General features: G+C 41.3%; 1 protein-coding gene across 1 annotated transcript in view; it reads right to left on the bottom strand.

Annotated features, from left to right (window-relative positions):
- arid3a (AT rich interactive domain 3A (BRIGHT-like)) overlaps positions 1-17948 on the bottom strand; it is a 28577-nt gene extending 10629 nt beyond the window's left edge. The window contains exons 1-2 of the mRNA XM_037697826.1: positions 17522-17948; positions 17136-17418 (exon numbers count right to left, since the gene is read on the bottom strand). Coding sequence (XP_037553754.1) covers positions 17136-17418; positions 17522-17850 — 612 coding nt within the window. The 5' untranslated portion in view covers positions 17851-17948. The remainder of the gene's footprint in view (positions 1-17135; positions 17419-17521) is intronic.
- Positions 17949-21308: the final 3360 nt, after the last annotated feature.

Genomic DNA, 21308 nt, shown 5'->3' with positions numbered 1-21308 from the left:
GAAGGGTTGATGCAGGGGGGTGGAGTGGTCACACAAACACATGATCTGTCATATTTAAACACTGCATTGTTCAAGGCTAAAGCCTGTTTACGACCATCATTAATGTACAAACACAACCAACTAGACAGGATCTGTTCACTGTCTAACAGCAAAGTTAAATACTCCACCTGTGTACTTTACTGTAAATACACATTTCACATTTATATGAATCTGATGAATGGGGTTGGTTCTTTAGTATCTGTTGAAGCTATTTTTGTCACAATGAAACTAAATACTCCATTTTATTCCCAGCAGATCCTGTTCAACACAAAAGTTTTATAGCACACCGCTGAAGGCGACGTTTCAAGATGGCCGCTACAACAAACTTGTGGGTTTTACAGATTTTCCACATATAGAACTAAAATCGGATGCAGTAGTTGAGAATCATCCACAACACATATTCCGAGTGTCTTGCAATGATGCATGAGATGGAGTATGGGCCAGTAGTACATTTTGAAGATGGTGGATGTTGCCAGCGCTTCTGCGGCTCAGGTAGGAATTACTTTAATGTTTAGTGGAACAAAAACAAAATCATTGTCCAGATATATATTTTTGAAAATCACGTTCGGTAGCGCTGGCGACGTCCTCCATCTTCAAAATGTGCTTCTGGTACTCTTCCAGGACTTGCAGCTCAGAAAAGTGCCACCCCCCGTTAGCCACACCCATCTGTTCTCTGATTGGATTAAATTTGTGATTGGCAAGACATTGACCAATCAGCTGAGAGGAAGAAACATCGTGTCATACTCGCAAGTTGAAAATCACACACAAACTTAAGTGCCTCCTCTGCTTTTTGCCACCTGCAAGTGCTCTTGGCCACGCCCACTTTGCTCTGCACGGTGAACAGCTGATCAGCTGCAGCAGAAAGTTTATCCTGCAGTATGGGCTGCACAAAGGTGCTAAATAATTTAAAATAATTTATTTTAACTAAAAATTCCATGTGGATTACGCAGCACATCCATCACTCATCCAACTGTGTGTCATGTCCAAACTTATTTTGAAAAACCGCGATAGAGCGAGTCCGCGATAAACGAACTGCGAAGTAGCGAGGTATGACTGGAAATTATGCCCTTAATGGAGCACAGCTACAACTCTGTCATTAAACATAAAATGAACGACACACTCTTTTAAGAGAGCAGGAAACAAAGAAACAGTTTGCTTTGCCTAATTATAACCATAAAGGTGACTAAGTATATCCTGAGCCATCACATCAACAATATAGTAGCCACAGGCGATGCATGAATCATTTTGATATGGTACCAAGCGTTGGCACATTACAACATGTAATTCGATTTAGTAGTTTTTCAACTTCCACCAGTGTCATTCTTGCTGCTCTCTTTAAACTTCTTTATTTATTAATTTCTTTACTTTGGTGTAAATGTGTCTGACTCAGATAAAGCGACATTGGTTGGCGTCTTGCCACAGCGTCGCTGTTTGTGTTGACAGAGCTGCTGCCTCCTCATCCGCGGTCGAGTCGATGCGTTTGAATTCACGAGTTCAGGCGGTCAATCGGGATTATGATGTCTTGACGATAAAGTGATGTTCAGCGTGGGGGGATGGTGGCGGGTCAGGACCGACAAAGATAGATTCAGTAAAATGTGCCTTTGAAGAGACCTGCCGGAGCGGTTTCTGTCACCTGACTAGATTTAACTGCTGAACATACAACATGCAGGGAACTCCCTATCAGACTTCAGTATTTTATTGCTTTTTTAAAAGCAGATATTCAAGTTTGCCCAGTCTGTCTTCATAACTGACTTTAAACAGTGGTTGATCAGCGAACGTACATCTAGAAATATTTTTTTTTTTGCGTGGTTTCTTGGTCCATTTTGTTCCAATTAAATGCGATGACTGCTTAGTTTAAACTCTTTAAAAGTTCCGATACGTATTTTTGAATATGGCTACATTTACTTTACAATATTCTAGTTCAAAAAGCAAAACAAATGAATCCCCACATCTTTTGATAGTGGTATTCTGTTTGCAGTAAACAAAGGTGTCAAGGATCATTAGATCATTTGATTAGCTGGTAAAAATGGGGAAGCATGCACCGAAACAAAACACAGGGAAGATGAAAGCACGTTGCGAATTTGAGTCCTCTTCATATATTTGACTAACAGAATAAAAGTAAATAAGACTGTCCTATTCATTACTACTTTCTCAGGTGGATCGGTCTGTCAGTTGTTTATTATCGAACAACTCGACCTTTCGAGAGCAGGCGATTAAACACAAACGCTGTGAAAACCCTGCTATGATTTCTGATCACTGATGACACGCTTCCTTTATGATGCGCGGCGCTGTAAGCAAAGCCTCCGTTTGTCCACCGTGACCGGATGAAAACATCTTCTGTTGACAAGATTAAAAAGTCCAGAATGAGCTCCATTTGATGATTACTTCAGCTCTATTCCTGTCCGCCTCTGCTATTTGCGTATAAACCAGAAATAGCAGCAAGTTTTCCCAGATCCCTCAGAGTCTGATGCATGTTGTAACCACACGGCTAATGAGTAGTATCGTGATGATGGATGCCCAAACAGGGCGAGGCAAAGCTGCACAAACAGACAGGGAGGGGGAGAGGGTGTAGAAGCAGTTTAGATTATGAAGTGACGTGCGATACCACACACAGTTATCTGATGAGTATGGTTTTGTTTAAGGTAAAGATTTTATATATAAAATACATCAATCCTGTAGACCGACCTTCCTCTAAAAGGACTGAACTGTGTGAACTCGATAGTCATAATGAGGCTCTGTGAAAGCTGGAAGTATTTATTCAACGTCACAACAGACGCCCTGATAGCGTCAGTCTTAATGCAGGCAGATGGAGACGGAGATAGCAGCGTCAAAGTTTCACAAGAAGGTTTGTAAATGGCACACAAACACAAGCCGGGGTGTTGATCTTCCCTGGTAGGACTAAAAATGGGCATTCTGCTATATATGCTGCTGCTCCTCAGTATGGATCGCTTTACTGTGGAGGGGGGGGACGACTCGAGGTTGGATGTATGCGCTGCCAGTCAGAGTGATGGATGGACGGGGCAGCGGCTTTAAAGGTTCACAACGCTGACCTTAAGAACATATCTGGCCCACCCAGGTCCGCACAGGGCAAATAGTCGTAAACGTGGATCATCAAAGAGGGAGACGTCTTGTCCACGTTGCCAGACCTGCTTCAGTCAACATGTGGACGAGCAGAAATCGGACCCAAACCCACTTCTGGGATTTTTCTATCCACGGAGCTGCAGCCCGTCTTCCTGTTTAAACATTTACACAACCGAGTTTAGTAAGAATTCGAAACGTACACATAACATCCACGTTGGGAAGCCGGCATGATCCCGTTTATGGAATGGCGGAACGTGTGTGTCCTTTTTAACATATTAGGCCTTCTTACATGCAACTAAAGGCCAATGAACGTGCAAGTACCGTATTTGCTGCCGTAGACGTCGCACCACTGTGTAAGTCGCATCAGTCCAAATATGTCTAATAAAGTAGAAAAAACATAAATAAGTCGCTTCACGGTCAAGGTGTCTTTATTGTCATTCACATCACATGTGGTACATGAGGTGGAACAAAACTATGCGCACAGTACAAGTTCGCCGTATACGTCGCATCTATTATGAATCACCGCTGACCACCTGGAAACACGAGCCGGTGTTGTGCCAAAAATCGATTGGCTGCCAAATGGTAGCCGCGGAAGCGCGTACGGCAAGACTTTAACAAAAATTTACCAAGATAACCACCTAAAAACAATTGTTTGTTTGCTCGACATTGTGTCTCACTTGAACTTTTCCTTAATAAATGCACTTTAATGGTCAAATCAGCTTCATTTCACCTGGGCGGCGAAATGAAGCTGATTTGACGTTTGCTCCAGAAGTTCCGGAGCGAGCTAAAGGTGGTTTATATGGCAAGCCAAGTGTCTCATTAATAGCCACTTTTACCTATTAATGAGACACTTGGCTTGCCATATGGTTCGAGACACCTCCAGTGGCTGCAAATGGTAACGTTTAATATTTTTCATATCAGAATGAATGAAATCGTCAGATCTCAGCCAAAAATTGGGTTATAAATATGGGGGGAAAATGTATATTAGTCGCTTTGGTGAATAAATCGCAGGACTCGCAAATTTATGCAAAAAGGTGCGACTTATATGCCGGAAAATACGGTAACATCAACACACACAATCCTAAAGCCTCAAATGTGTAAATCTACAAGGACTTGAAGGCATTATTAATCTAATAAGAACAATCACAACCTTCCTGCTTTTGACGTGTCAAAAAAAAATCTTCCGGGAAAATAGTTATCATCAGTTGTTTCTGGTGTAATATCAGGAGTGACTATTGGTATCTGTAGCGCTTTACTGCGCCGAACGACCCAGACTTCCTGCTACGCTCCGACAATCATAAAAGGCTGACTATTATCAAACAGGACAAGACAGTGCAGCTTGAGTAATGTCACCAGGGCCAAATGTGACAATTATGGATAAAAGCACTAACAGGAGCTTTTATGGCACAAAAGACGAGATCTGCTTTGCAGCGCCTCCAACCTATTGACCGCACAGACTTTTAGACGCATTTCAAAACACGCAAATCTATTCTCCAGTTTTACTTTACGCCGGGACAAAGAGCAACTCAGACCTTGAAGATGTGCTGCTAAGTACTTTTATCTATGTTTGACCTATTTCTTAATTGATTCCCCGGAGAATGGCAGCTTTTGGCAATCACTACCTTTTCAGAAGAATATGAAGGGAAAAGCACATTAAGCAGAGCTTTTGTTCAAATAAATGCCCACCGCTGGGGCTTTGTACGCAGCGATGTCGCTTAAGGTTTTCTTTTATTGACAGCTTGAGCCATTTGGTGCTCATCTTTATCTGCATTTTCACAGACGGGCTGCGTTGAAAAGTTTCATATAGGGGACAAAAGAGAGAAAAAGAAAAAGATAAAGCGGCGACCTTTTATTTCCAATGGAAAGACAGAAGACTGCAAAACAAGATTCACAAACAATGGTGACAAGTTGGTGAAGAATGTGAGGCATTTATGAGCTTGTCTACAGTTTTCTAGAATAATAAAAAAAAGAAAAAATTCTGAAGGCATGAAGTCAGGAGGGAGACTAAACGGTAAACTTACAAGCTGTTAGGGGGGAAATAAAGGGCAATACAGCCCAACAAAGTGCAGCAGCCAAAAGAAAAGGACAGGATGAAAGAGTTAACTCCAGCCTTTACACAATCTTTGTTTACATTCCTTCTCCAGCCCCCCTCTCCTGGTCTGCACTGAGCGCCTGCCAATTTCCAGAATCCCCATAGCTGTACGGTTTCTGACATCAGTTCCACGCAGCACGCCCGGGCTTGGACACGTTTCAAATGCTCTGCGTTGCTTCGCAGTCAAAATGAGCATTTACTACACGCTGTACTTGGCCACGGTTCAAAGCCCAGTGCCAACCGACAGACGTTTTCCTGTTGCCTCACTCACACCTACCCCTTTCCTCTCCCCTCTGCCGCTTCTTTTTTCCTCCACAACAGGAAGACTTTCAGAGGTCCCCCCCCCCTCCCCAGTTGTTACGGCCTTTTGTTATGATGACACAGACACGGCCCATAAAGCCCGTGTTTTCATTTTGTTAAACAGAATATTTTGCACACACAAAGGTCTCTCCAGACTCAACATAACAGACCAAATAAAGAACTCCCCCGTGCTCCTTTCTGCAGACCCTGCAGAAACGAGTCACAGAACGAGTCTGCGGGGATGTGGACTCTTGCACTTAACTGAGCGGTTACAAACGATGCGCCTCATAAACGTTTCAATACTGCGCTGCTGTTGAACAAAAGCCAAGAAAATGTGCTCATTAATATCAAATCATTAGAAAGGACTTTTGGCCTTTGATTAAGTTGAAACACCACAAACTAAAGCATAAACAAGATATCACGTTCAGGATTACTAGCTATGTTTTCACGCGCAAAATTCTTTGATCGGATTGAAATGTATTCGGATTAAATAATCCTAACGTATCGTTTACATGGGCACAATCCGATCACGACGAGCGTTTACATGCAGCTGACTTTTATTCAGAATAGAAGTACTGACATGCAGAGTGGTAAACGTTCCTTAAAAAAAAAAAACACAGAAGAAGAAGTTCTACTTCCGCAATGAACGTAAACAAACCTGAGCGCCCAAAATGGACCCGTGCCAGGTTTTAATGACGGTGGAGACGTTACTGCACTCCCCGATTGAGTTACAGCTGATACAGATCATTTTGAGCTCTTTCAAAGTTTCTAATAGAAATGTTGTGTCGCTCACTGACCGATTTTACTTCCCCGACATATTAGCACCTAGCCAGGTGGAAATACGTGAGGATGACAGGTCGCACATGCGCAGTCAGGTCAGTTTTCCACAATCAGAATAAAATGATCAGATTAAGTCAAGGCTATTGAACAAGGGGGGGCAGTTTCTGAAAGTCAACAGCTCAGGGCCGGACATCCAGCGATAGAAATCATAAACCAAAGTTTACAATGATCTGTTACCTTTTAAATTTGTTTATTTTATTGCAATGAATCATAAAATAAATAAACTATGATGGAGCTTAAGGGCCCCACTAAGAAAAAAAAAACAATTACAAGCCATAAAATTATGAGAATAAAGTCGCAGAATTACGAGAATAAAGTCGAATAACGTCTTAATATTACGAGAATAAAGTCTAAAGAATAAATACTTTTTTTTTTTTTACAGCTGTCGTTAATTTTTTTTCCCTACAAGTCAGATCCACGATGCAACCTGTCAATCAATCCAGTAGGCGTGTCAGCAAATGACCAATCCGTAGTTAAATGAGTCGAAATATTATCCGAACTCTTACACGATAAAGCAGAGTTTACTGCATTTTAACTGAGGTAAAATGAAGAATATTTGTTAAACTTTGTTATTAACATGTTCCAATACTGCCACCTACTATTGTGTTATTGTATGCTCTTTCTGGGATGCATATACGTGACGTCATTACGTCATGACATCATGACATAATGACATCATGACATCATGACTTTCGTTTTTGTTTCCGTTTGAAAACAGCGCTCAGTGTGCAAAACTGTGTAATCTGTTAGCACATCAGCATCAGATTATTATCAATATCCAGACTTTGAACCTGCTTACTGCTCTCTGCAGGTAAGGAGCACTTAGCTTCGGATGGGTCATTTGCTGACACGCCTACTGGATTGATTGACAGGTCACGTTGTGGATCCGACTCGTGGAAAAAAAACAAAAAAAAACGACAGCTGTAAATAAAAAAGTCTCGTACGACTTTATTCTCGTAATTCTACGACTTTATTGTAATTTTATAGCTTTTTTTTTTTTTTTTAGCGTGGCCCTAAAACTTCGTCGTAATAAACAGAACCCAAAACCCAAACCCAGAATTTTTTAATTTTTTTATAATGAAGTGGGCCGGAATGAAGTCACCCGCGGACCGGAAGTGGCTCGCGGGCCACCAGTTGATTAGCCCTGGATTAAGTGTTTACATGCACACCGTTCGGATTACGAATTGTCATAAACCACCCCTCTCATTCGGATTACAGATTCATTCGGATCGAGCTGAATTAGCTCAGAATAATCCGAATGGGGCGTTTACATGACGCATTTGTATTCCGAATGGCCGTGTAATCCGATTACTTATGTCCATGTAAACATAGCTAGTGTCAGCTACTACCACACCAAACTTTAGCTCGGGATCTGTTAAACTGACTGAGTTGTAGCCATTTTTGTGTTGGCTTTGTCAATTAGCTGTGGTGGCCATCTTGAAATGGACTAGTTGTAGATAAACATCCAAATAATACTTTGAGAGATTATAATCTGTCCAGTGGTTTATTTAATATTTTGCTAACAGACAAACATATCATGCTGAAGTTTTATGCAAAGCTCTTGTGCAAAAAGTAACATTTAGATTCCATGTTATGACTGACTCAACTACAGCTACACCAAACTTTAGCACAATGTGAATGTGACTGAAGTTGGTCATTTTTGTGTTTTCAGTGGTCAGTAGGCTGTAGACACACAGAGATAAAGACGTTCGCTTAAATTCCAGATAAAAGTTTCTACAAAATGAAACGACAACAGTCCGAGATCCTGTGGATCAAAAAGCTTCGCTGCAGTGGAATAAAACTCAACATGCACTTATCAGGCCGCTGTATCAGCGGAAACCTGATGGGCAATCCCAATAAGTGTCGCTCCCAATTGGCTCTTATTCTAGCTACGCTTCCTGTAGTCCCTAACAGCCCCCTCCCCCCGGCTCCTGATGTGTGTGTGTGTCCGAGCAATTTAATGTTTAATGCCAACCCCCTCCGTCCATTTGAACTGATCATGGTGAGTGCCATGAATTTTTAAAGACATCCCTACTTTACTGTCCATCTGGGCTCCATCTGTCCAGCTGCTGGTGTTTAAAACAGACAGAGACACGGGAGAGGAGACTTCAAAGGCTGCCAGGCCTCTGGATAATTTCTGCCCTGAAGAAGACATGCTTTATAAAAAAAAAAAAAAAAAGGAGGGGTCAAGGTTATATCTGCAGGACTGAACGCAAGAATCAAACTAGATTTTACTTGTGCAACGACAAAATAGGTTGAGATAAGCAATATTGTGGATGTTAGCAAGAGCTAAAAGAAGATAAGCAGCCAATCAGGGCTTGAAAAGACCAAAACAAAACATCCCAGATCTGTACGTATTCAAAACTAAAAAAAAACCCAGTGCATTAAAACAATAGTTCAGATCTTTTAAAGAGGTTTTGATTCATGTTGAAATCTTACTTCCTGTAGACTGCTCCATTTAGAGAAACAGGAAGTAGTTTTGAATGGATTGACGAGCTAACGGCTAGTCCAAGCAGGACAATTACCAAGGTGACTCATGCAAATGCTAATTTATAAACCTTTACATTGCCTTGTTTTTAGCATTACGAAGTTGAATGCTAGCATAATGAGCATTAGCAGCTACTGTAGCACTTCCTGTAAGAATGTCAGCATATTTCTGCAAGAATAACTAAGTAAAGCCATAATGATGGCGGCGTAAAGGCTTATACGTCAATGAACAGTTAACTTTTTGTGATTGCAGTAACTGTAAGACAGCAGCAATCCACTTATTGGCAGACTAGCCCTTAGCTCATCAATCTAGCCAGAATTCAAGTCCTAATTAAAGTCATTTGAAAGTCCATCTACAACAGCTAAGCAATTAATTGTTAATAACTTGTCTTTTTCAAAACTCCTCTTCAAAATATGTGAACTATCCCTTTATCTTATCTTCGTATCAAGATGGAAACATATTGGTACACTATGAGTATATTTAATTCAGTGTTTGTTCTTTACTTGATTACTATATGCCTGAATATAAAGTTAGTTTCAGACAATGAATGTGAATTTGGTCATTTCTTTTTTTAAGACTCAAATTTTTACATTTTAAACCAAACTTTAAATTAACTTGTGGCAATCTACCTTGTAAACCGTGACAAACGTTGCATTGAGAGGGTTTTAAAGTATCCTTTTCTTCTCTGCCTGTTTTGGTTGTGCTCAAAACACAAAAGCTCTTTACCAACTCAACTTGTTGGAAGCCATTTATGAGAAATAAATAAAAAAAATGAAACTATTAACGCTGCTTTCAAGTTGCGTGACTCAAGAAAAATTATTACTGGAGGAGCAGACGGTTAAAAACCTGTAGGCTAGAAGTTGCTGCAGTTTAATGGCGGCCTCTGTGTTTTTTTAGGAAGTGAAATTGTAAAACACTGATGCTTGTGTCTCGTGGGACACATATATGAAGGGCGTTCAAATATTCATCAGGACTGTGCTGATATTATGCTGATATCACTGAAATAAAACCACCAGACACACAAATCAGTTTCATTTACAAATTAATCCAACAGCGCTGGCATTATTTGTTATCAGTCTGAATCCTCGTTCTTTATTTAATTTGGCCGCTCTCTGCCAAGGACAGATATGACGCTGCTGGCAAAGGGCCCTGAATATTTTGATTAATTCACTAAAACCACAGTGTAATCAGACATTTACCACATCGCTCCGCTCGGTCTGATTCAGTCTGACTTTTCAGTCGAGAGTGGAAGAAGGTGGCCCGAGGTTGGCGATATTCCATTAAACCCCACGTTCATTTGGTGAGTTTTAGTGTGGATTTGATCAGGGATTGTAGGTACGACATTAAAGCGTGCGCAGCACATGTCACAGCTTCAACACGTGCGTGGAGAGGACAGTTTTACAGTTTGGGATGAGCTCCAACTGCTGCACGCTGATAGAGGCATGCAAAGTTTCTGCTGAGGATCTGAGGGTCCCAGTGGCCACATTATCACCCACCATCAGGCACATTCCTCCAGCCTCCACCCACCTGCCCAAAATAAACTGCGCCGTCTTAACCCCTTCCTCTCCACCCCGCCTGAAATCCAACACGCAACCTATAAAACATGGAAGTTACAGAGTTTAAAATTACAATATTTCTGTCTTTGTAACGACACGTTGGGATGACTGAAAGATTTCATCGTTACAGTTAAAAGCACGTAGAAGTGTCACGTTTACGGTTAAAAACGAGGCAGATCCCGGCTCACATGTGAAAAAAACATGCGATGATAAAAAGTGTGAACCTATTCAGCTTGTGTCCAAAACACTGCAGCCGATGCAGGCAAACAGCCGCACCTTCAAACCACGAGAGGAGCTTTCTGTTGACGTTCGCCTTCCGGCTCCGGTGGAGCAGTGAAATCCGAGCGTTCAAATCCAGTTTGAGAAACTGTCCACGGGGGAAACAACTACAAGGAGATAATCTGGCCAGAATGTTTCAGAGTTGAAATGAAAGCCAAAAGCAAAAACCCCTGACACACGCTAAACTAGAGAAACTGCATTTCCTGTGAAAATGCAGTGCGAATATTGCAGAAGAACTTGCTGAAAAACAGCTGACATTAGCTAAAACATGCTGAAATCTAGCTGAAATGAAAGGACGTTAGCAGAAGAAAGCAGAAACACATATTTGCTGTATTAGGATTAAATAAGGAGAAAAGAGCACAAAAATAGGAAATTAGCTAAAAAAGCTAAAATTAGCAAAAAATATCTAAAGTAGCCAAAAAGGCAGAAATAAGCTTAGCCTACAAAAAGGAAGTGGAAAGAGCTGAAAACATTTTAAAAAAAGTGAATTAGCTGAAATGGCTAAAATTTGCTTTAAAACTGCTGATCAGCTGAAATAGCAGAGTGGCTCAAAAAAGCAGAAAGGAGCATAACAAGAAGTTAATTAGGCTGAAAGTAGCAGAAATTACAATGAAAAACTTGTATTTATCTGAAAACAGCTGAAATTAGCTAAAACGTTTCTAAAGCGAGCTGAAAAGACAGAACAAGCTTGAATTAGCACAAGAAAGTGGAAAGAACAAGTTTGCCAAATTATCTGAAAAAAGCTGAAATTAGCAAAAGATCAGTTGAAAAGTAGCTAAAAAGGTAGATATAAGCTGAAATTATAAGAAGGGAGAGACCACATTTTTGCTGAATTTAAAAAGCTTTAAAAAGTTAAAAGAGTTAAAAAAATGTAGAATTAGCTGAAAAAAGCTTAAATCATCATGAAACAGCTTAACAGTAGCTGAAAAAGTGGAAAAAAGCTGAAACTTGCAGAAAGAAGCTGAAAGGAGCAAAACAAGCTGAAATTAGCAGAAAGAAGTTGGAAGAAGCACAAAAATGTTGTACAGTATTTTTCGCCCTATAAGTCACAGTATTTTGCATAATTTACATGCTCTGCGACTTAAACGCCGAAGCGACATATTTATGGATGTTTTTCCCATATCTGTAAAACAATTTTCGGCTAAGATATGACCGATTTCATTCATTCTGACTGAAAATATTGAACACTACCATTTTCAGCAGCTAGATGGCACTCGAGTAGTATGGCATGCCGTTGTGTCATGTAAGAGATGAAAGTGGCTATTAATGATACAATCGGCTTGCCATAGTAGCCACCTTCGTCCAGCTCGCTTGGAGCAACCGTCAAATCAGCTTCATTTTGCTGCACCGCCCCAGAGAAATGAAGCTGATTTGACCATTGAAGTGCATTTATTAAATAAAAGTTCAACTGAGACGCACTTTACTATAAAGTCTAGCAAACAAATAATTGTTTTAGGTGCTTATCTTGTTAAATTTCAAAGAAACATTTCCAGGTTGTCATCGTGACGCACAATAGATGCGACGTATACGGCGAAGCGCTGCATTTATGGATTTTTCCACTTTATTAGACGCATTTGGACTGAAGCGACTTATAGGTTGGTGCGACGTGTAAGGCGGAAAATACAGTAGTTAGCAGAAATATTCTGAAAGGAGTACAAAACAGCTGAAATTAGCTGAAAATAGCTGGAAAAAAGTTTAAACTTGCACAAGGAAGCTGAAAGAAGCTGAAGCAGAACAAAATGTGACAGGAGCAGTAAAAGGTTGTAAACACATCTAAAAATTTGAAGGATGTCAAATGAGCTCAATTCATATTTTATGAGAAAAAAAAATGGCAGAAAAAGGCTAAATATTTCAAAAAGCTAAAACCCAAAAGTCATAGCACTCTTCCGAACGAGCTGAACGTTTTGATATGATTTGTTGAAATAGCTTAAAAACTGCGGGATGAGAATCACGCAGAAAAACGTACGGAAGAAAAATGGATCACAATAGTGTGAATGCTTCATAAACATTCACACTTTTAGCTTTTAGGATTTTAGGAAACCATGATTTTTACACTCCAATTACACTTTACAGAAGTCTCACTTTTAAAATGATGTTAGAAGCAGCAGATTGATCGGTGATGGGTAAAAAAAAAAGGAGCACGAGTCATAACTTTGTGCCAAACTATGTCGGAGTAAACCAGATATGCTTCATTTCAAACGGCAAACTGCTTACAGAATTCAGCATGTGCTCTCAAGATTCTGGGAAATCAAGAGTTAAAATCACCGGTGGAGGACGTTTTCAAGCAGCACTAAGAATCCACACGGATATGGAGTTCCACTGAGTTACTACTGTCACCAAAAAGAAACAAACTCCGCGGCCGCGTCCAGAAATGTCCAGAAAACGTTTCAGTAATTTGCTTTTGTGAAAAACCCTGATGTGTTTGACCTTTCCTGAGGTCTTAGGAACTCGTAACGCGTCCTGCTGGTCAGTGTGAAAGACTATCACATTTCAAAACAATATAAAAAGTTTATTGTGTTGTGTAAAGTAAATATAGAGGCTGGTATTCCCCCCCACACAAGGACAGCACGAGCCCGATCACTGGTAAGACTTGGACTTGTTTTCAGGAGTTCATAATAAATGCAGTACAGATAAAAGCAGAATTTTAATCTGTATATATATATATATATGAAATAAGGTAAGTGAACATTATCTGAGGACTCTCATCTTGAGAAAGGATGAAGGCAACAGTGGAAAGGAAAAACTCCCTCGTGAGGAAGAAACCTCCAGCAGAACCAGGCTCAGGACGAGCGACCATCTGCTTCGACCGGCTGGGTTTGAGAGGAACAGATACACAATGGCAGGTCGAGAATCACATGTTAAGATAGAAGTAGTATCAAATCCAAACTATTCATTTGTATGCATTAGTATTCATTTTAAGAAATTAGGTCAAATTGTCCTCCAGTAGTCTAAGCCTATAGCAGCATAACAAGCCAACCCTAACTATATTATTTATAAAAAAGGAAAGTTTTAAGCCCAGTCTTAAAACTGGACAATGTGTCAGCCTCACGGACAGAAACTGGAAGTTGGTTCCACAAGAGAGGAGCCTGATAACTGAAATATCTTCCTCCCATTCTGCTTTTGGAAACTCTAGGAACCACAAGTAAACCTGCAGTCTGAGAACGAAGTGCTCTGTTAGGAAAATATGGAACAATAAGTTCTGTAATATAAGATGGAGCTAGGTTGTTGAGGGCTTTGTAGCTTAAAAGTAAGATTTTGAATTAAACATGAAAGGAAAACTATTATTATCCAGACTCATGTTAAACTAAAAAAGAAAACTAGACGTGGATTCAACTTTTACAGCCCTCAAACATCACAAAAGTACCACAAAATTCAGGTTTATAGCAAAAAATAAATAAAAGGAGCAGAATAAAAATACCAGGAGACTATAATCAGGCAGAAATCAGCTATTTTGATGCATGGGGTTAGAATTATCAGGAGGCAGTCAGTCCTCATCTTAGCTGCAATTACAACTAATTGCTATAATTATCCAAAAGCAGAATTAGTCCTTTGAATGTGAATAATGTGCAATTCTAAAACACCAGAATCAAGAAACTGAAAGCCAAAAGAGCAACAAAGGCCGACGTGTCTAAACTGTTTCCATTACTTGAACGCAATCAGTTCTAAAATTAGTCGAATGTTGAGGTGCGGCAAAGGATTTAATTGTTTTAAGACGACACTGCGGTTACAGTAAAGATACGCGGTGTCCTCGGTCTGAAGCTGCCAGCTGGATTAAACTCGTCCGATCGGTTCCTGACTGACGAGTCACGATAAAAACGTCCCGTATGAACTACCTGACACATGTAAACAAACTCCCACTCTCCAGTCAGTCCCAGCAACATTTACAGAGGGAGGGGTGCACTATTTAAAGAAGCAGAGTGCACGTTTTCCAAACTCTCTGTAATTACAAGAAATGGGCCCTAAATTACAGAATCTCTATTTAGATTTGATAAGGAAGCACAAGCAGGCTGTGTGCGACGTGGCAAACATAATTTACCCCCAAAAGGCAACAAAAATAAAATATTTTTTCCCTCAGAGGCAGAGAGTTTCAGTTTTGGATAAAATACGTTTCTTTTTCTGTGCAACTTGTTTATGGTTTGGAAGTTTTGCAACAAGTCGTTTGTGTTTCAATGGCGGCTTCAATTATGTAATAAGCTGCTGATTAAAATGGTGGTTCAGTGTGTCACACACACACACACACACACTCGAAGTGAAACAAGCTTCAGTCTTCTCACAGTTCAGGGTTAAAGGCACAAATTTAAAAATAAAACAGGGCGGAGAAAAGAAGCACAGTAACGTAAGAACTGAATGACGGAATGACTTGGATTCAATTTCATGTAGTTTCTAAAAGAAAGCCTTTCTTTGTAAGACTAGGAGTTAAAAATATGTGGGAAAAAGATGTTTAATCTAAAGAGGATTTATTTTCTTTTGGAGAAAATTTGAACATTTTACTTATTACAGCAAACCGCCAAGACAGAGGTAACACTTTATTATTTTGGCCCATGTCTGTGTGTGTGTGTGTGTGGTAATAGCTGAGAGTCATTGAAAACACACACTCCAAGCACTAACACGCGGGTTATTTTCGAGGTTTGACCAGAATGGCTGCAACTGGGTCACTTCTCAACATAAAATGATTTTAATCGAAAATTCGGCCACAAAAGATGGCGGGAGATATGCATCCCTTCCTTCTAGGAATGCGCGATATATACGGTACACAGTAGAAATGCTAGACATTCAGCCTATGATAGAGATCTGTCTTCTACCACCTAACCGCAGTAATGCTGTGTCTGATGTAAAATCAGAGTTGTCAGATTTAATCGTTACTTTTTTTGAGTTGAAAACTGCGTAAGTGGTGTTAAAGTCCTTTCTTCGAGAGCTAAAGTAGCGAAGCTACAAGCTAACTACGGCCGGCTTGCCGTACTCGTATTTGGACGCATGCGCAAAACGTTGTGTTCCGTCAAAAGGTTTTTTTTCGTCTAACGTTCATTGGTCAGTTATAGAAAGTGCATTTGTGCTAAATAAAAAAGGATAAACCTGCTCTCTGATCTGTGAAAAGAACGCTGTGTTGTGTGATTTTACTGCGAGACCCTCTGGTCAAATCCACAGAGGAAACCGGTCGCCATTTTGTGTCAGCTCTCCTTAAAGCGGAAGGAGACGCCCACTAGAGGGTGAAGTGTTTTCAGTGTAAAATGCTGCTGTTCATTTCTTAAGTGAGAAGACTGGAAACTGTTAAAGAGTTAACAACATGTTCTTTTTTTAAAACATATGGCTAAAACTACATTTGATATCTTTTTACTGTTTTGCACTACAAGAAAGAAGCCTAATACTTGATTTGTTTATTATTTAAAAATTCTCTGGACCTAGTGGTGGAATTTTCTTAATTGAGATTATTTTGTGATATAGCAGTTTTCAAAATAAATGATGGCAAAAGGACATCCTAAGCTTTTTTTCATTCCTATTGCAAGTTTTATACCAAAAACATAATGTGATATATATCGTTACCGCCATGCATCACAATACATATTGTGATATGAATTTTATGCCATATTGCACATCCCTACTTCCTCCCTCCTCCTTTTAATTGACACTTGTCTTCGATCTTTTCGATCTGAACGCAGCTGCTGACAGTCTGCAGGCTCTTCGAGTAAACAGCCTGTTTTATTCCACTCGGGCCTCCCTCATAATATCCAGCCCACCGGCATGTTTACAGTCAACTCCAGCATGTTGGAGCTGTTAAAACGCTGCCTGACCCACCCTTCCCCCTCCACGCTCTCCCCAGCTTCTTCCTCACCCCTCGGCCCAACTCAGCACAACAAACCGACCTAAATCAGAACCTTTTAAGCACATGGACCTTGGTATAACGTCAGGTGGCGGAGGCAACCTGAAAAGTGTCAACTTACATTTGATCAACGTACGACTGCAGTTAATTCCCCACCCTGGTCAGATTACACCACGGGCTGCTGAGAAAGAAAAAAGCCTTGCAGGTTTAGCGTGAGGACAGCGAAGGCCAGATGTGGCTGAGCTGGTCAGCAATGGTTCTGATTTAGTGGACCAGGGCGAAGGACTTTTAGGGATTGTAAGGAATTGTCGGCTCGTGTCCATTAATTCAGCTGAAAAGCCAATCGGAGTGATCTCCCTCGCAGACAGACTCAGTGCTGATCCAACACGTTGAATCAACTGAAAAAAACGTTGACGGGTTCTGCAGAGGCAACGACGCATTGCAAACAGAAAAGGCGAGAGAAACGGGCGTTAACGGACAGACTCGGAGTGCACTGGAAGAGGGAAAAGCTTTTCTTCAGATACTCCTGCAGTTTAGATTCTGCAAAGCTTTGTTTGTTTAAAAATGTTTATGTGGTGAAGTTTTAAGCTGCAAAACCTGCAAACTTTTACACAACAGTGTAAAAATGGACCGTGGTCCCACCTGTCTGAACTGCTCCTCATAGGTCCATTCTCCGTGGTCCTGCCCACCCAGGTGGCTGTGGGGGGCATGGGGAGGCAAGATGGCGACACGGGGCTCCTGCTCCACGCTGGGACGGCCCTTCAGCATTTGGGGATGGGGGTGTAGCTGACGGTGGGGCAGCAGAAGGATGCCCTTCCCAGGAGCAATGGCGTCGTGACCCGTCGGCAGACCTTCATCCGCCAGGTCATCGTCGTAGTCTTCGTCCATTTCGCTTTCGAAGTCCCCCTCGTCCCATTTCTGTTTGCTGCTTGTTTGTTGGTTAGAGCCATAACATTGTTTGGTAAACACACATTTTATTTTAGAACGTTTTGGAAATCTTAACCACCCCTCAAAGAGTCTGTACTTACATCTGTTCTTCTTCATCGGAGCCCATCATGTCCTTGTACTGTTCCTCCCCTTCGTCGTCGTTGTCGTCTTCGCGCTCCTCCTCGCCGCCGCTGCTGCGCTTTGACATGGGGCTGTCCGAGACCCTCTGCAGTCCGGCCGCAGCCGCTCGCATGGCTGCCAAGGCTGCCATTTGTGCCTGCTCTCCCTCCGGGGCCGGGCTCTCCATCGGCTCATAACCAGTACGGATCTGAGGATGCTGGCCGATGGCCTGCTGCTGCAGCTGCTGCTCCATCAGTAGTTTGGCCCTCTGCTGCCTGTGCAGGTTCTCCATGACGGCCTGCAGCTTCATCTCCGGGGAAAGTAGCACTGAGCTCAGCAGCCTTCCTTCCCCTCCTTACCCCACCGAAAGAGCACCGGCCGGGTCCTTATCAGGGAACGGCGATCAAACCTTCTTATCAGGGAAGAACAACTACAAACTGCGTCTTTGACGGAACAATGTTTGAAGGTTTGGGGTGTGTGGAAAAGTTTGAGGAGAAGTGGGGGGAGGCGAGACAGGTGAGGAGCTTTGAGACATGCAGTCGAAGGTCAGACGTAGTTCTGGAGACAAAATGTTTGTGCGTGTTTCAGTGTTTTCCTGTAGAGATGAGGGGGAAACCGAAGCTGGAGCCGAGGTTGAGTCATCCAGTATTCAGTGAGGCACGAGCAGGAGCAGTGAAGGTGGGAGTTGAAAACCTCGCTGACAGATTACAAAGACCTAAGGGAGACAAAGAATAGCACAGTGTCAAACCGCTGCTCCCCTACCATTTACACCAGTAACCTGAGCTTAAAAGCAAGAGGGCTTTATGTTGTAGTGGTGCCAGAACTGTTAAATCAGGCCTTGTCAACATGGGAACTATCCGCCACCACCAGACAATCTTTTTATTTGTTGTTTATAAAAATTACCTATGGTATTTTTCGGCCTATAAGTCACATTTTTTTGCATAATTTGCATGTCCTGCGACGCCAAAGCGACATATTTATGGATTTTTTCCCATATTTATAAACCAATTTTTGGCTGATATATGAACGTTTTCATTCATTCTGACATCTGATAGTGAACACTACCATTTTCAGCCTCTGGATAGCACTCGAGTTGTATAGCATGCCGTTGTGTCATGTAATAGGTAAAAAGTGGCTATTAATGGCACAATCGGCTTGCTATAGAAGCCACCTTTGTTCTGCTCACCTGGAGCAACCTTCAAATCAGCTTCATTTCACTGCGCCACACCGATGAAATGCAGCTAATTTGACCATTGAAGTGCATTTATTAAGTAAAAGTTCAACTGAGACACACCTTTACTATAATGTCGTGCAAACAAATTATTGTTTTAGGTGCTTATCTTGTTAAATTTCAAAGAAATGCATAGCGAGTCACCCTCTGCGCGTTCATGTTTCCGCGTATCGGCTTTTGAAAATGCAGCTGATTTGATCGTCAAAGTGTGTTTATTAAGGAAAAGTTAGACTGAGGCACACCTTTACAATAATTTCGAGCAAACAAATAATTGTTATTAAGTGTTAATCTTGTTAAATTCTTCTTAAAATCCTCCCGTGCGTGCCATTTGGCAGCCAATCAATTTTTGGCACAACACCGGCCCACATTTCCGGGTTGTCAGCAGCGACACGTAACAACCGCAACGCGTCAGCGGTGACGCATAATAGACGCTACGTATTTATGGATTTTCCCACTTTATTAGACATATTTGGACTGAAGCGACTTACACGGCGGTGTAACGTGTACGGCGGAAAATACAGTATTTATGCTAGCAAACCTCACCCTGTAGATGAGGTGCAACTCTTCCCTTGCTCGAACTTTTGGATTTTTAATGCACTGGTTTTGATTTACGGGAAGACTTTTATTTCTGATATAGGGTGAAGTGACTTGCAGAATATCAAACAACTACAGCAATGACTGCAAAGACGCCCCGCCAACTCAAATCACATGCAAAGAAAATGTGACCAAGAAGAAAATGCTCATTTTCACACACAAAAATGCAAATTTCAATGCAACCCGTCACACAGAGACACACATAGAGTCCCAGAGATGATATCTGCTGTGCAGCATGAGCAGGATTACTCACATATGAAACAGATCTGACAAGCTGCTGCTCACAGGGGACAAGAAGTTTAAAACTTAAGAGGAAGTGAAATCACAGGAAGAAACAGAAAATGTCTTCACCTAGTTTGGCTTGAAATCAATATAAATTTTAGCTCACCAGCACAAAAGCACAAATGACATCAAGTCAAGTTCAGTGAAATTTTAAGATATTGCTTCGCTCACATTTGGTAGATTTACACATCTACCCCTTTTTATTTTGCTTTCGAGACACACTGGGGGGAGTATTCCTGCGATGTTTAGGTGGCAACACTTCCCGTAGACACCTGCACCTCAGACACCTCAGGTATGCAAAGCAGTGTCTGCTATAAGCAAAGCGCTCCAACTTTCTAGTATCAAGAAAATCTTTCTCCCTATTGTTAAGGGCCACGACACAACAATGAACCCCGTTAATCTTTGTTTACCCAGAACGTGCTTAAAAAGAAGTCTGGGTTTGTGGTGGGGGGGAAGGAGTCTGTCCCCAGATCAGACAGGTACAGATAAGAGTTGAACACAAAGTCAACAGCGCGTGGGGAAATTAGATTTGAGTACAGGTGCTGGACCTGATGGGAGCTGGCGGGGACTGTTGGGAACCATTCATTCAGCCGTGATGACTAATACATGAAGAGCCAGACTGCCGTGACCACCACCCGCCCACGTCTCAACCTCTCAGTAACTGGTTTCACTGGGTTTACCTCGAAACACACCTGGAATTATGCGTGTTCTTTTACATAGATCACAATTATACTCATCACAATTTCAAGCCATGCTTTCTCCTTCCTGATAAGGCTAATCGACAAAAGCAAAACACAAAAACTGCTACAATTCAGCCAATTTCACAATTTATCAGCTAAAATTTGGTGCAGTAGAAGCTGATGTCATTCACAACTCAAGGCTCAGACCATAATATCTTGCAAAATATTATCAAGGTTAAAGAAAATTGGCCACAAATTAGGGCTGGACAATAATTCGATATTGATATATATCACGATATAATTTTATTCAATAACATAATAATATGAGCTTTAAGCACATTTTCGATATTTTGATATATATTACAGTGTTTCACTGACGCATTTCTTTTTTTGTTCGGGTTGAAGCAGCCACGTCAGTTTCAACCCGAACAGAAAAAGGCGTGACACAACTACGTAAGTGCGTGGTGACGTACACCACAGCTCGAAGGAGTCAGCGCTAGCAGGCTAGGCTAGGCTAAGCTAGGCTAAGCTAAGCTCCAACGTACGGTAAGTTTTCTCTTCAAAATGAGTGTCCATGACCGTCAGAACGTGACTGAACAAGCTTTCACAAACGAAGGGAAAGCAGATAACACAGCTGTATCAAGAGAAAAGGTTAGGTTATGTTGTTGTTGAAAGTTAAAACTATTAATATTGACAAAGTTGAGAGTTTTATATTTATTTGACGGTGATTTCAAATTTCTTTGAAGGCTAAGTAAATACAAATAAAAGGTGAACGTTAATTCATTTGTACAGTTTGTACAGTTTTTCCGAGGCTTTTATATTGTTTATATCGATATCAGAATTATATCGTTATCGACATAAAGCAAGAAACGTATCGTGATTAAAGTTTTGGCCACATCGTCCAACCCTACCACAAATCCATCATTTCTCATCCCAGGATGGACTTAGCCCAACATGTTTTCTTTGTAAACAGCTGATGCT

The sequence above is a fragment of the Nematolebias whitei genome, chromosome 3 (assembly GCF_014905685.2).
Source record: "Nematolebias whitei isolate Nwh7 chromosome 3, NemWhi1, whole genome shotgun sequence".
NCBI classification, from domain to species: domain Eukaryota; kingdom Metazoa; phylum Chordata; class Actinopteri; order Cyprinodontiformes; family Rivulidae; genus Nematolebias; species Nematolebias whitei.
This window is presented reverse-complemented; position numbering and strand designations above follow the sequence as displayed.